We start from the raw sequence: 13,172 nt of genomic DNA, 5'->3' as shown, positions 1-13,172 counted from the left end.
CTTCATCATCCAGCAGAGCACCATTTGCTTGTTTGTTTCCGTTTGCATGAGCTTTCATAGCTGACAAAAGGCGTGGACGAACAGAGGAAACAAACTCCAGTGGAGGTGTAAGAAAAACAGAACCGTCTCTTTCTGCTCTCATCTGCTCACCGGAACGATCAGCTGCCTCCCTCAAAAGCTAACCTTCAACACTACAAGTAGTTCCCACTCATCTGTCAACAAAGAACACAATGCATCTCACAATTATGCTGACAAAAAGTGGAGATATTTGTAAATGTAAAGAAAGCTCACAAAGGGCTCCCGTGTCAAACCTCTACAGGATCTGCTCTGATTGGCAGAGATCTTCTAGAACTGGATCCACCGTGACTGAACCGGCCAATCAAATGTGGAGAAACATCAAGGTCCAGACTTTGTCCTCATGCAGGTGAACTCTGTGGCTTCCTCAGATGAAAAAATAACTGCTGAACGAGAATTCATGCATATAAACAATCAATACATTAAGTATATAAGTTAACCTTTGAACTTTTAGGTTTTGAAAACAGGAAATGTAAAACAGCAACGTTAAAAAAGTAATCTGTTACTTTCTTCTCTGTTGAGTGATTTGGTCTGACTCAGTCAAGAGTCGCAGCACAATATGTTGATTTTTTTTTTTTATTATCAGAAATGCTTTAAACAGTACAGGCACAGACAGAAGATCACACAAATCCAGTTCTGATTGGTCCATCTGGACGGAGGAAAGAATGAGTCACGCGGAAATAACAGACAATCCGGCATCTCCTCTTTCTCTGAGCGACAGGGGGAGGCATCATGTGCGTGCAAGCATACAGACATCAATGTATGTATGGCTGCAGACCCTGTGGCTTCCTGAAATAATGGGGGTCATTGTCATTTCACTGTGAGCACAAACACCAATAAAACGGTCGACGGCGCTCGTGGGGTGAAGGAAAAGGCAGATAAAGGGCAGATGAGAGAAAGGGAGCCATTCTGCTAGAGCTGGTGGCGTGTACAAATGGAGAACATGGCTCCGTTTCGGAGACCCGTACACTAGATCGTGTGTGTGCTCTTAATGGGGTGCATCTACCATACGTGCAGCGCTGTGTCCTATGAATCAAATAGAAGGAGGCTCATTCTAGTTCTCAAACAGAGCCATTGTGTGTGTGTGTGTGGTTTGCTTTTTCTCTTCCAGGGTGTGTTGTGGGCCCTCTTTAAAAATACATGCATGTTTGTGCATGTGTGACAGCGCTGTGGACACCCTTTAAGATGAAGAGGCGCCCACCCTCCACAGGTGCCACACAAACACAGAGGAACAGATTGCCAAAAACGAGGGTAGTAGTCATTCTGACGAACATCTGTGTGTTTATCACAGATGCTGCGAAACTGCTGGGGAGCAGGAGGAGGGGATTGGCTGGAAGATGGGAGGCGTGGAAGTTCAGCAATAGATTAGAAAATGACTAAATAAAAGTCTAATCCTACTGTCTGTGTAACTAAAAAAAAAAGAAAAAAACAGCCAAAAGGAGCAAACTGATGAGAAAATAATGGGCTTTTAAATGGAGCTGTCACATTATTGGAGACAAACTCACCTTACAGACATACAATAATTAATTCTTCATGTTTATTTACCTCCCACCCTTCTTCTTTTTAGACTTAAGAAGGGTTAACACCCATCTAGATTAAATATTAAAAGATGTCTGTTGCTGCTGCTTTTGTTGCCCTTTGGAATAAGATATAACCCATTTTTGACAAGTTCTCATTCTCTTCTGCTGCGAGACGCTTGTCGAAAACTAAATCAGCAAATGGAGGGAGTGGGGGTGATGCGGTGGTGGGGAGGGGAGGTTAATGAATAATCCAGGTCTTATTCCGAGACGCCCACTTCGCCGAGAAAAAGAGTGCGACGGAAAGACGAAAAAGACGGGCAAGGTAGGGAGAAAAAGAGAGAGAGACGCGGGGAAAAGATGAAAGCCCGGGGATAAATGAGGAAAAAAGGGGGGATGAAAAGAAGAATGGAAACAGGGGAGAGCCGAGCGATCACATGACGGCGTTTTCAATAATAAAACAAAACAGGGGTTTCTACACAAATCGCTGTCTCCCCACCTCAGTGCATCCTCGCCTTCCCTCCGCCCCTCCCCGCCATTGCCCGCTTTTAAAACTTGTCTTAATGCCATTTCTTAATGAACATAATAGCTCGGCGCTAATAATGAAAAGAAAATAAAAACATCTAAAAACACGAAGGGGCCCTGGAGTTGTCGCCGGCGTTCAATTATTTCCTTGTCAAGTGGGTCTGTTTTTAATGAGGCCCTGTGGGACTGACGTCTGTCAGTCAGCCCTGACTTTTTGACACCATTACAACTTCAAATAGAAGCCGCCGCCACGCTGCCTTCCACCGCTCACTCACTAGCTACCGCTCTGCTCATCTGACAGGCTGGGATGGAGGGAGGCAGGGAGAGAGGGGAGGACAGGGAGGAGGAGAGGAGGTGGCAGGAGAGGTACAGGGAAAGGGGGAAGGAGGGGGGGGGGGGGTAAGACAGAGAAGAGAGCACAGACTGTAGGCAGGCTGCACATGCAGGCAGACACACACCGTGCACTTTCTCTGGGTGAAGGCACCATCTATGAGGGTCATTAACAGACGGGGTTTGCCCAACTACCGGGGAACGCACCCCCTCCTTGGCGCCCCCCGCCAATGTCCTTCCTTCCTTTTTCACTTCTTTTTTCCTTGATTCGGTTTTCGTTAGTCCCCGACTTTAATGATAACTCTTGGTGGGGTGGCCCCGCATGGGACATTTGGACATTTGGAGGCATGCTATTTTGTTGGCCATTAATTTGAGGCTTTGAAGCCGACGACGGAGCAGCGGCTGGTGAGGGCCTGTGAAACGATGGGTGACTGGGGAGGTACTCTGGTGTGTGTTTATGGGGTGGAGGGGGACGAACCCCTCCTCCCCCTCATGGACCAAATAGAAGACTATGGCTCTGAAACAGAATAGCAAATGTCCTCAGTGGGAACAGCGACCACGAGAGACACTTTTACCCTCATATGTACTTCTGGTTAGAACAGCACTCTTATCCATCCTCCAAGTCACATGTAGAAAAATCATAAAAACGGGTTTTAAATGAGGATTTTCCCAGATTTTATGAAGAATTAAATAGCAAAAATGTGAAAATACGTCACTCCATACTCAGAACAAACACTGTAGTCTGAATTCCTTCACTACTCACTACTTAGAGCACTACATGGCGTGTTAGAAAAAAATAAATAAATAAAAACATATATATAATGTATATAACTTGTTAGCCATGAGAAATCCCAAAATGTAATCTTTAAGTATACATAAAACACATATAGTATTCTACAAATACCCCTAAAATTGAAAGACTGCATCAAGTGTATGGCTGCCATCTTTGGATTTTTTTGCTGGGATCCTAAGCTATGTCCATCCCTAATTAGGTTTTCGTGCCACAAAGTTCAAGATTTTTCTGGAATATATATAAAAAATATATATATCAAGAGCCTTAGAAATTTCCCAGAAGTCTCTGCGAAAAACCAGTGAGTGTTGATGCTCACTAGAATATAGACCACAATGCATTGCTTTTGAATGATTTTTTTTTAATGCGGGGAAAAAACTAAACTATCCAAGTTTTCCTTTTTAAGAACCCATAAATAGTATTTGTAAAATGTATCTAGTTGGTTTTTATTTCGGGAAAGCTGTGACATCATATTTGCAGTTTAATAATTAAAAAAAAGTAACAGTACTGAGCATGGTCGCCGAATTGTTTTTAAAATCCAGGGCACTAGATAGTATCGCATTATATAGTTATTTTAAAGTTAGAAGGTAGGGACGGAATTCAGACATATAACAAACTACATTCATGAAAGAATATGATGACAAACTTCACCTTGTCCTGCCTTCTGTTCTTCATCTACTAATAACACAAACAATGTTAGAAACAACAACAAAAATTCTCTCTTGTACAGTTCCACTACATACATTTTAATTGGAATCTTGAAATCATAAATAAATACAAACAAAATTGCTCATATCGAAGAAAAAAAAACTACACAAGATAGACATTTAAATGTTAGTACACAACAGTGTGAAACTTGTAATTTCCGCAAGTCCATAAAAATGAGTTGTAATGTGTGCTTTGGGAGAGCCTGGAAGCTGACGCTCATACTTTACAGTCAGGAAAAGCTTTTCTCTGGATTGTTTTATGGGTTGAACCTGACAAGGCCCGGTCAGTGTTCCCTTAAAAGTGTAGCAAAGCGATATATATATATTTATTAGTCTCAGTTGCTGGGCTCCTAAAATATTCCCATGTTTGTTTACTAAATGCAAACTATAATAACAACTCAGAGTAAACGACCAACTTGATGTGCTGTGAATGTATTTTTAGGTATCTTTGTATGCAAGGGTCTATAAAGATTTACTGAATCATGAAGCTGCAGAAGCTAACATTACATTTTCATCGTTTTAAGACTTTTCTTTTCATACAGATCTGGAAAGTGGCTTGCCACACCTCTGTTGTGGAAAAAAAGGAAAGGGAACTTGGGAATCGGCTTTGATTCGGACTGTGTTCACCAAACTATATATGATGCCACAGAAAGATTTAACTGGTGGAAAAAATTCTCACCAAGTTTTTTTTTTTTTTTTTATCCCCCTAGAGATGTAAGAAAAAGCCTGACACAGAGAGGAAATAAACAACTGAGAGAAAGAAGGAGAAAGGAAGCACAAAGGGAGGAAAAAAAGGCAGAAAAGAAAAGGAAGAAACAGAGAGATGGGGAGGAAAAAAAAGCTCCCTGTCAGGCTTTGGAAACAGTGATTCATTGGGACCATTTGTCCTAATTACAGCAGAACAACGCGTTTGTCGCTATTAATCAAGGGTGAGTGTGTATTTGTATTTGTTTTGGGATGGAGGGGGGAGCTTGTACGTATGTGTGTACAGCTGAGATCAGTGGCCTCGCAGATTGAAATAGATGGCCAGGATGATGGTGAGAAGAATGATGGCTCCCAGTATGAAGACCAGGACGCGGTTTTGGATGATCCTGAGGAGAAGAAGCAAAAGAAAAGACAGACAGCAGGTCAGATTCAGCCAAATCATAGTTTTTTATGAGTGGACGGAAAAGAATCGTTTGTTTATGAGTAAACTAGAAAGGCACCTATAAGCTGGAGACATTTATTAGTTGTCATTAGGCCTAAATTATGCATCTATCACATGCATTCAATCTGAAAAACCATCAACATTGCACAATTTGCTTTAAGGGTTTTTTTTTTTTTTTACTGTTTGCATGAGTTTTTTCCCCCCAAACCAAACAAGCACAAACACAGAACTTTATTTGCTCTTTAAAGTGGAAAAAGTGGCTCAGTAGTTTCCTGTAGGCAATAAAATCCTTCCATTAATGGTGGAATCTTTTAATAAAATGTAAAAAATAAAATAAAAAAAGCTTCCTTTTGCACATTTACTTTTTCCAACGTTGACCGAAGTAAACTTGACAAAAGGGGGCTTTTAAAGTGAAAGGAAACAATGCTGGACAGTTCCAGTAAGTGCTTATGTGGACACTTATCCTCTGTGCCCCAAGTTCCCCAGTGTGTGTAACACTACTCATAGATAAACACACACACACACATTCCTAACCCTCCGCTGCTTCTGACAAATGAGAGAATTATCACATTTGCTGACATGTGGAGGGGTGGAGGAGAGGCCGGTAGGGGGGCACTGTCCACTTCTCTAAGCAGGAGATGAATAGCCCGTGCCATGGCCATTTATCACTGGTGGAAGGTGGTGGAAGTGTGTGTGTGTGTGTGTGTGTGGTTGGCTCGTTGTTCAGTCACCCCGCTACCCTCTAAAGTCGGAGTCTGCGCCGACACAGCAGTGGAGCTCACAGCCTCGTGCTGTCCAACAGCTCGGATTCGCCGCCGCCTCAACCAGCCACTTAGTTTAAAGCCACAGCAGGAGGAGGAGATGAGAAAAACACGACTCTGCACTGTTGTGTCCCGGTGATAAGCATTAATGATTACATCTTGCTTTCTTCGTATAGACTTTCTGTCAGGGAAGAGTGTACTTTTCAAAACTCCTCCTCTTCAAGGATTCTTTCACTGTCATGGCAAACACCTCAGAGCTAAAGATGCAGAAGAGATCCTGAAGAACTAAAGCACTGCAAACCGTGGATTTAAAACCTTGTTCTTAGACATTCAAGAGATTTGACCAAGTCATAACATATCTTTGTTGTACTCGAGCTTTTCACAAAATCAGCACAGTTGAGAGTTTTTTTTGTCTCAATAGGAGCTCGGATCTAAAAACAAATTGGGAATGATTGAAATGAGTCAAAATCCTTTTTCCTCCTTACTCTAGAAAAAAGAAAAAACTTGATTTACAACTCTAAAAACCTCAATTTTAGAAAGATTGAAGAGATGTTCAAAATCTAAATGAATTTTATTAAACAGAATTCCTAACATGGAGAAGCATACCTGTTACTGGACTGCATAGCATTCCATTTTAAGCAATTCTCTCTAACGGGAATGCTTGCTTGGAACTCCTTTCTAAATTTGTATCTTATAGGATTTCTTGTTAATTTAAAATGACTTGCTGCATGGATAGATAACTGGACTACTTTCTAGAGATTTCCTTGCCAATGCCTTAGTCTCATGCACACATATGATGCAGTTTTGTGGGTTTTCCAGCCACGTGGAGAGTCATAGACAGGAGAGGTCACCTCATAAAGGGACTTAGGGTGCTAGAAAACTGAAAAAGATTTTGATGCGGACCACCTGCGGGGTTTCCCCATTTTTCATATGTAGACAGCGCACATCCATCTGTAAAGGCAGTTGTGACTAAGGCATTGAAATACTGTTCTTTTTCTATTTTTAAATGAAATCAAACTTTATTTATAAAAAGCGTTCTCAGACCTTGCACAACTTGAAGTGCTTTAACATTACAATAAAAACCCAACCCACCTTTTCCACTCTTCTCCGTTAACACACATGACACATGACCCCACACACACAATACATATAAAAGTAACCTCTAAAAGAATTTTAAGGCTTGGCTCTGCTGTGAGGAAAAAGTATTTGGAAATCCATTCATACCAGGAGCCAGTTTGGTCATAGGAACATCGCCACTGTGCCCACCCAAAACCAGGACAGATAACTTTCAGCCGTTTTAGGATAACTTTGAGCGGTAAAACTCTATAATACAAGTGCTCATTGCAACTAGATTTGCTTTAAAAGAAGATGTTTCTCCTTGAATAAATCCATGCATCATAATCCAGTAGATATTTATCTTTCAGATTACACAGAAAGAAAAGCCCTCCGTAGAAGTTGTGCAGGGATAGACCATCCTCACCATCCTGCTTAGATGAGTCAGTCTGGCTGCTGCAAACTGGGGAGGAGATCCCAGTGAAACTCTAATCAGAGCGTACTTAGCAAGACCACATCTCTCCAAATTAACTGACATTCATTATTCACGATGATTATTTATTCCATCCAAATACCCAGAGGAGTGTTTTCCTGTGTGTGTGTGTGTGTTAACCAGCTCACTTTGTGTTGTTTGTTAATTTTTCTGCTAGGAGGGAAAAAAAAAGGGAGGAGATGACTAGAGGACTGCTGAGGAAAAATGTAAAGAAAGTTTAGTTTTTTGGCTGCAAGCATGGGCGCAAATAAAACAGCATTTATTAAAAGAGTGTGATTCGCCAGCAAACACAGAATAACTTCAAACACTCAAAGCTTCAAAGCTTTACAGAATATGATGGTGCTGTATTTTAAGATATTTATCTCTAAGGACAAATTTTAAAAAAAAACATCAAACGTTCTTTTGTCGTAAACTGATTCACCGTTAAACAATCTGAGAGAGCATGTAAAACGGCTTATATAACTTGTTTTAATCATTTAAGGTAAAGTTGAGCAAGATTGGAGCTCTCCGGCCGTTCAGTTTTGATCCAGATACCAGCTCGGACGGGGAAAACAAAGACGTACACGGATCTGGTCATCTACAAGTGAATGCACCAGAACGGATCATTCTTCTCAATTTGCATTTTTTCGTCTGCTCCCGATTTACGAATTGAATAAAGAAATACTCAGAAATGAAATTTTGAACTTAAATTTCTTTATATATGTTCTCCATTATTAGAAAACTGCCATTAGACCATGTTAAAAACACCAAAATAATAGTTTTCGTTGGAGTTGGTCTTTAAAGTCAGAAAAGAAAAGGAAAACCTCAAAATTTAGAGGACATCATCTTTTTTAAATTTTTTGCAGAGCGGCTGATTCTGTCCTGACGACACTCAAACTGAACAGAACTCGTCAAACTGGATCCACCCTCCAGATTTGACACTTCACATAAAAGCAGGAAGTGATGTGTGTGTGCTGACACGTCCACACCAACTGCTACCTTCACTCCAGTCCCTTCAATGAGGTTGGGGTGTAATGCTAATTCAGCTGCAGATTTGTACGGGAAAAATATAGTCTTGAGAGGTTTCACCTAAATTATTCTTTCACAGACAAGTAGAACATAAATAGTAGATTTCACAATAAAGTGCTCATGTAAACACACTTGGTTTAAATGAGCCTTAAGTCAGTACTTTCCCAATAAACATATTTAATAGTAATCAAAGAACAAAATTATACCTTTCAAACTGTAAAGGGTTTTTATTTTATAACTCTTATTAAGAATTTTGTTTTGCTTTGAACTCTCGGTTTCAGTAGTGCTGCTGAATGCTCCATAGGCGTTCACTGGATCTCCTCATTGTACCTAAAATGTCAACCAACGGGAGGAAAGTGCGCCGGCTTTTCTATTGGCTCCTGAGGATCCGTCAGAGAAGTTTGGCAGTGGGTTAACACCCCACCGGACAGCCGTTCAGGCAGAATAACTCACACGGGGAAAAAAAAGCAGTGAAATGAGCAAATAATAAAACAACCAATTGAACATAAACAAGGAAAGCAAGAAACTGTAAAAAATAGAATTGAGAGATGGATTGAGTGGACAGAAAGAGGGAATGAGAGGTGGAGGAGGAGAGAGAAAAGTCCGTTTACCCAAGGAGGCAAAGCTGGAGGAGAGGCTCCTCAGAGACAGATGAAAATAATGAGGACTTTTCTGTCAGGAAAGATTTACAAAATCGTACCAGTGTTATTAAAATTTAAAATCTCTCTTTTTTTTCACCCCCTCCCTTTTCTCCCTTCCCAACCTCTTACTCCCTCCCTCACTTCCTTTGCCTGGTTCTCCCTCCTCTTTCAGCCTTATTACCAGCTCTAATGAGCACCGGGATGCACCTCAGCTGTGTGGAGATGTGTGTGTGTGTGTGTATGTTGGGGTCCAAGTCCCTGGTGCCAGCTCCATCAGTAACCCAGATTCCCCAGCTCCTTCAGTGACACACATGTAAGCACACTTACACACAAAGACACACGGCTGGGCACACAGAGACGCTTGTTCGCGCTGCTTTGATGGCTCTCAGAGGTGGCTGGACATGCAGACACATATGCACACCTTTAGACAGACAGATAACACCCCTTCCCCAAAACAAAAACAACCTCAGACAGGCCCAAGCCACCTTCAAACGTGCACACAAACACACACACACACACACACACACACACACACACACACCCACACACACACACACACACACACACACACACACACACACACACACACACACACACACACAACACACAATACTACCAGCAAACTTAGCTTTGGAGATACATCTCTCAGGCCCTCCCTTATCCTTCTTTTTTCCACAAGTAGACCAATAAAATAAAAATCAATGGCTGTCTGAGCCATTCTGGCTCTCCTCCTTCCAAACCCTGGGAATATCCAGCATGGAAGAGAAGGAGGGGAGAAACAGGGAGGGAGGGAAGGATCAATGTGTTCACAAATGGTTTGACTGATGGACATGGAGGTGGGGGCGCCGGTGGGAGAAAGACTAAGTAATGCCCCAACTTCTTACCCCAGACTAATTCAAACACATTTTTCATCTAAGCAGCGCACGCTCTCCCTTGTATGCACACAATCAAATCTGTTGTTGTCGGGGGCAGACACGCAGAAGCGAGAAGCGCTTTAAGTCGGACCCGTTCGACTGAGCAGACGGTGAAAAACTTTCACAGAGTGAGGCTGAGGCAAGTGGATCCAAAGATCATCATTTCACCTGTTTTCTGGAGGATACTGATACCACCGAGCATGCCTCAGTCTACTGCCCCCCCGAGGGGACGTTAAAGCTAAACAACGGTTTTTGAGATGCACGTGCACACACCAACCTGACGTGCACAGCCCACACACACTCAGAGTGGCTCTTTAATTGGAAGATGTTTACTGTAATTATTTAAAGACGACCCAAACATCGTGTCATTCCTAGAAATAAAACAGCGTTTAAGAGCAAACCCACATGTTTGGGGGTTCAGCCATGCAGGATTGCATTAGATTGTTATTACATGCAGCAGGAGTTTAGACTTTTATCCAAGTAAATAAAGCATAAAATGCAACATTTAAATATTAGGACGAAGACTTGAAAGCTTTCAAATAACATGCTTTTACATTTTTTTTTACTAAGATTCTCTTTTTGTTCACATTTTGTTCTAAAATCAGTCATTTCCACTTATTACACAATTTTTTTTGCTGTAATCAAATAAACTACAAACAGGTAAATAAAAACTTAGAACTAGCAAGAAACATATAATGTTAAATCGTAGTTCATTACAGGTCAAATCATTAGTTTAATCCTTTCCCCTAAAATTAAGTAATTTTAAATTAAAAAAATCCTGACATGAACTCATCCTACGGCACTAAACTACACCACACTTGCAAATTTATGACAGAAAGACAGATCACAGTAAGTTTTGCTGCGTTTATTTCCATTTCTTGAAGGTAAGCCTTGTTTTCGTTCCAAAAATGTCTTCTAACCACTTTTTTCACTAATCAATTTTTGATTCCCTGCTGTCCCAAATGTGTTGCCAGTTTTGGTTCCATCCAAATCTTAGCTGAAAGACATTTAGTTTGAAATTCTGTCAGAGAAGCATTCTGATGTTTACTCTGAATCGTGCCCAGTGGCAACTGGGAAAACTCCCGCCCTCGACTGGCCATCTTTTATTGGGATGTATGTAGAGTGGATTTATGGAAAAGTACACTTTTTTTTAAACCAGATAGATATTCTTTTCTCTAAAATTAAGGACATTTTTTCTTGACTTGTTCTGACGCAATTTTAAATTCCTTCAAATTTGATAAAAACCTAAAAGCGTTGGGAAGTCTTGTTGCCAGGAAAACATGGCCTGATTGTCTCACTTTCCTCTCCTTTCCCACCAAATAGATGCAGGAGAACAGCACCAGGGCCCGACTGGTTCATCCATTTTTTATTTGGCAGCTAACAACCGTGGCCGGTAGCAGACTAGACCGTGGCCCAGTATTCTGCCGGAAAAAGCGTGCAAAGAATGAGGGCAGAGTTAGATTGAGGGAAAGTGGAGGATAGAGGGAGGTAAAGATGAGTAAATATAGACTAGGAAGATAAGAATATGTGTGCACATCTTTAAGGGATGGGATAAGAAGTGTGGAGAGAGGAGATGATGGAGAGGGAAATGCAAAGTGTATGAAAGAAAAAGTTTGAACAACTTTAAAGAACTTTTTCCTGCTGACTGCAGTTTCAGGCAGTAGCTGCTAAATCGCTTGATTATTACGGTGCACATAGGTGGTGCTCTAAAGTCCAAAGGAATATAGACAATCAATGATTTTTTTTACGTTATTTATTGCCCCCTTTGAAAATCATTTGCACTATTTTGAATGAAAATGCACTTTAGGTAAGCTCAAGCCAAAGTTAAAGCAATCCACCTCAATGATAAAATGCAAAATTGGGATTTTTGTCAGGTTCTCTTTCAAACTCTGGTCATGAATCAGTTAAAGAACAATTTGTTTACTAAATATCTTGAAAAATCATTTCACATATAACTGGTGGCTTTTAAAATAAACAGGACTGGACAAGTTATTTCTGATTTAGATTATTTTGTTCCACTTTGTTTGAAATCAGCGATCTTAAATGGATTGAACCCTCAGTGCATTCTATAATGCAGGGACACCCATCACTGCGACTGCACATTCAGATGATGGTTATCGCCTGTTGGCGGACAAGAAAAAGGTGTCTGCTTTGAATACTAAATGGGGCATTTCTAAGTAAAGGCATTTATTATTCCCCCTTTTTTATCAAGTATATTTTTGAGCATTATTTGGTATTTTAGCCTTCTGATTAAACAAGCACAAAAGTAATTAGTTGAATTTTCCTTTTCCATATTTTTAAAAGACTAAAGTCTAGTTGTGCTCATCTTACTGGCATCTGCATGACTGTCGGACTGAAGACTGTCTGTGGTTTCATTTTGGACAGGCTCCAGCAACATCTCCACTCTGGTAGTACAAAGTGGGCAAAAGGCAATATTAAATAAACAGTGATACCTAAAAACAAGAAGTGTCAATCAATTGAAAATTTTGATTGCGATTAATCGTATAATGTCAATAGCTGATGCACATTGTTTTGTAGTGTTTCATAATACTACATTTCGACTGCAACTTAAGTATTTACTATATAAAATTATGTATTTTTGTTACAAATTTCCTAAATCTCAATAAAAAAACAGTCTGTTAGCAAAAAAAAAAAGGAAAGTTACCGTTGTATAGATGTAACATTACATAGTAAAGTCAATCTGATGTAGCGTTGCACTTCCTTGTCTGCCCAAGATGATGATGATTATTATTTCAAGAAGGGCTATAGATTATCAAAACTGCAGGTGACCGGATCTGAGTGAGGAACCTGGAGAAAACTCTAAAACTGAATCAGACTCACTTCCTGTTTATCTGCTGCACTACAGGAAAACGTCAACACTTTTGTGCTTTAAATGGGTTTGATCATGCTGGCGTGCACGCAGACAAGTGAACAAAATCTCAATTGAATATCCTTGTTATTAAAAAATAATAATAACAGAAACGCTAAGTAAAAATATTTTTTGCACAAAATGTGTTTTCTTTTCTAAAAAGCTCTTCTGCAGTTGTTTTTATTAACATGTAGTTACAATGTTAGACTATTTGAGTTTATGCACTAAAACACAATTAAATCAACCACTTTAACAATAACATTACTTGCTAAACTTAACATTAAAAAATTAGCAATCCTTTTCTCTTCTTGCAAAGATTTCAGAAAATGAAAGCTGTTCTAG

General features: G+C 40.3%; 1 protein-coding gene across 4 annotated transcripts in view; it reads right to left on the bottom strand.

Annotated features, from left to right (window-relative positions):
* Positions 1 to 3,577: 3,577 nt before the first annotated feature.
* The window catches only part of vti1a (vesicle transport through interaction with t-SNAREs 1A), a 101,891-nt gene continuing 92,296 nt past the window's right edge, over positions 3,578 to 13,172 (bottom strand). For all 4 annotated transcript variants that reach the window (XM_011488208.4, XM_004080388.5, XM_011488209.4 and 1 more), the window contains one exon: positions 3,578 to 5,035. Coding sequence is in view for 2 of the 4 variants with exons in the window: in XM_004080388.5 (XP_004080436.1) it covers positions 4,942 to 5,035 (94 nt within the window). In the remaining 2 variants the exon portion in view is untranslated. The remainder of the gene's footprint in view (positions 5,036 to 13,172) is intronic.

This window comes from Oryzias latipes, chromosome 19 (assembly GCF_053564925.1).
Source record: "Oryzias latipes strain Hd-rR chromosome 19, Olatipes_Hd-rR_3.1".
NCBI classification, from domain to species: Eukaryota; Metazoa; Chordata; class Actinopteri; order Beloniformes; family Adrianichthyidae; genus Oryzias; species Oryzias latipes.
This window is presented reverse-complemented; position numbering and strand designations above follow the sequence as displayed.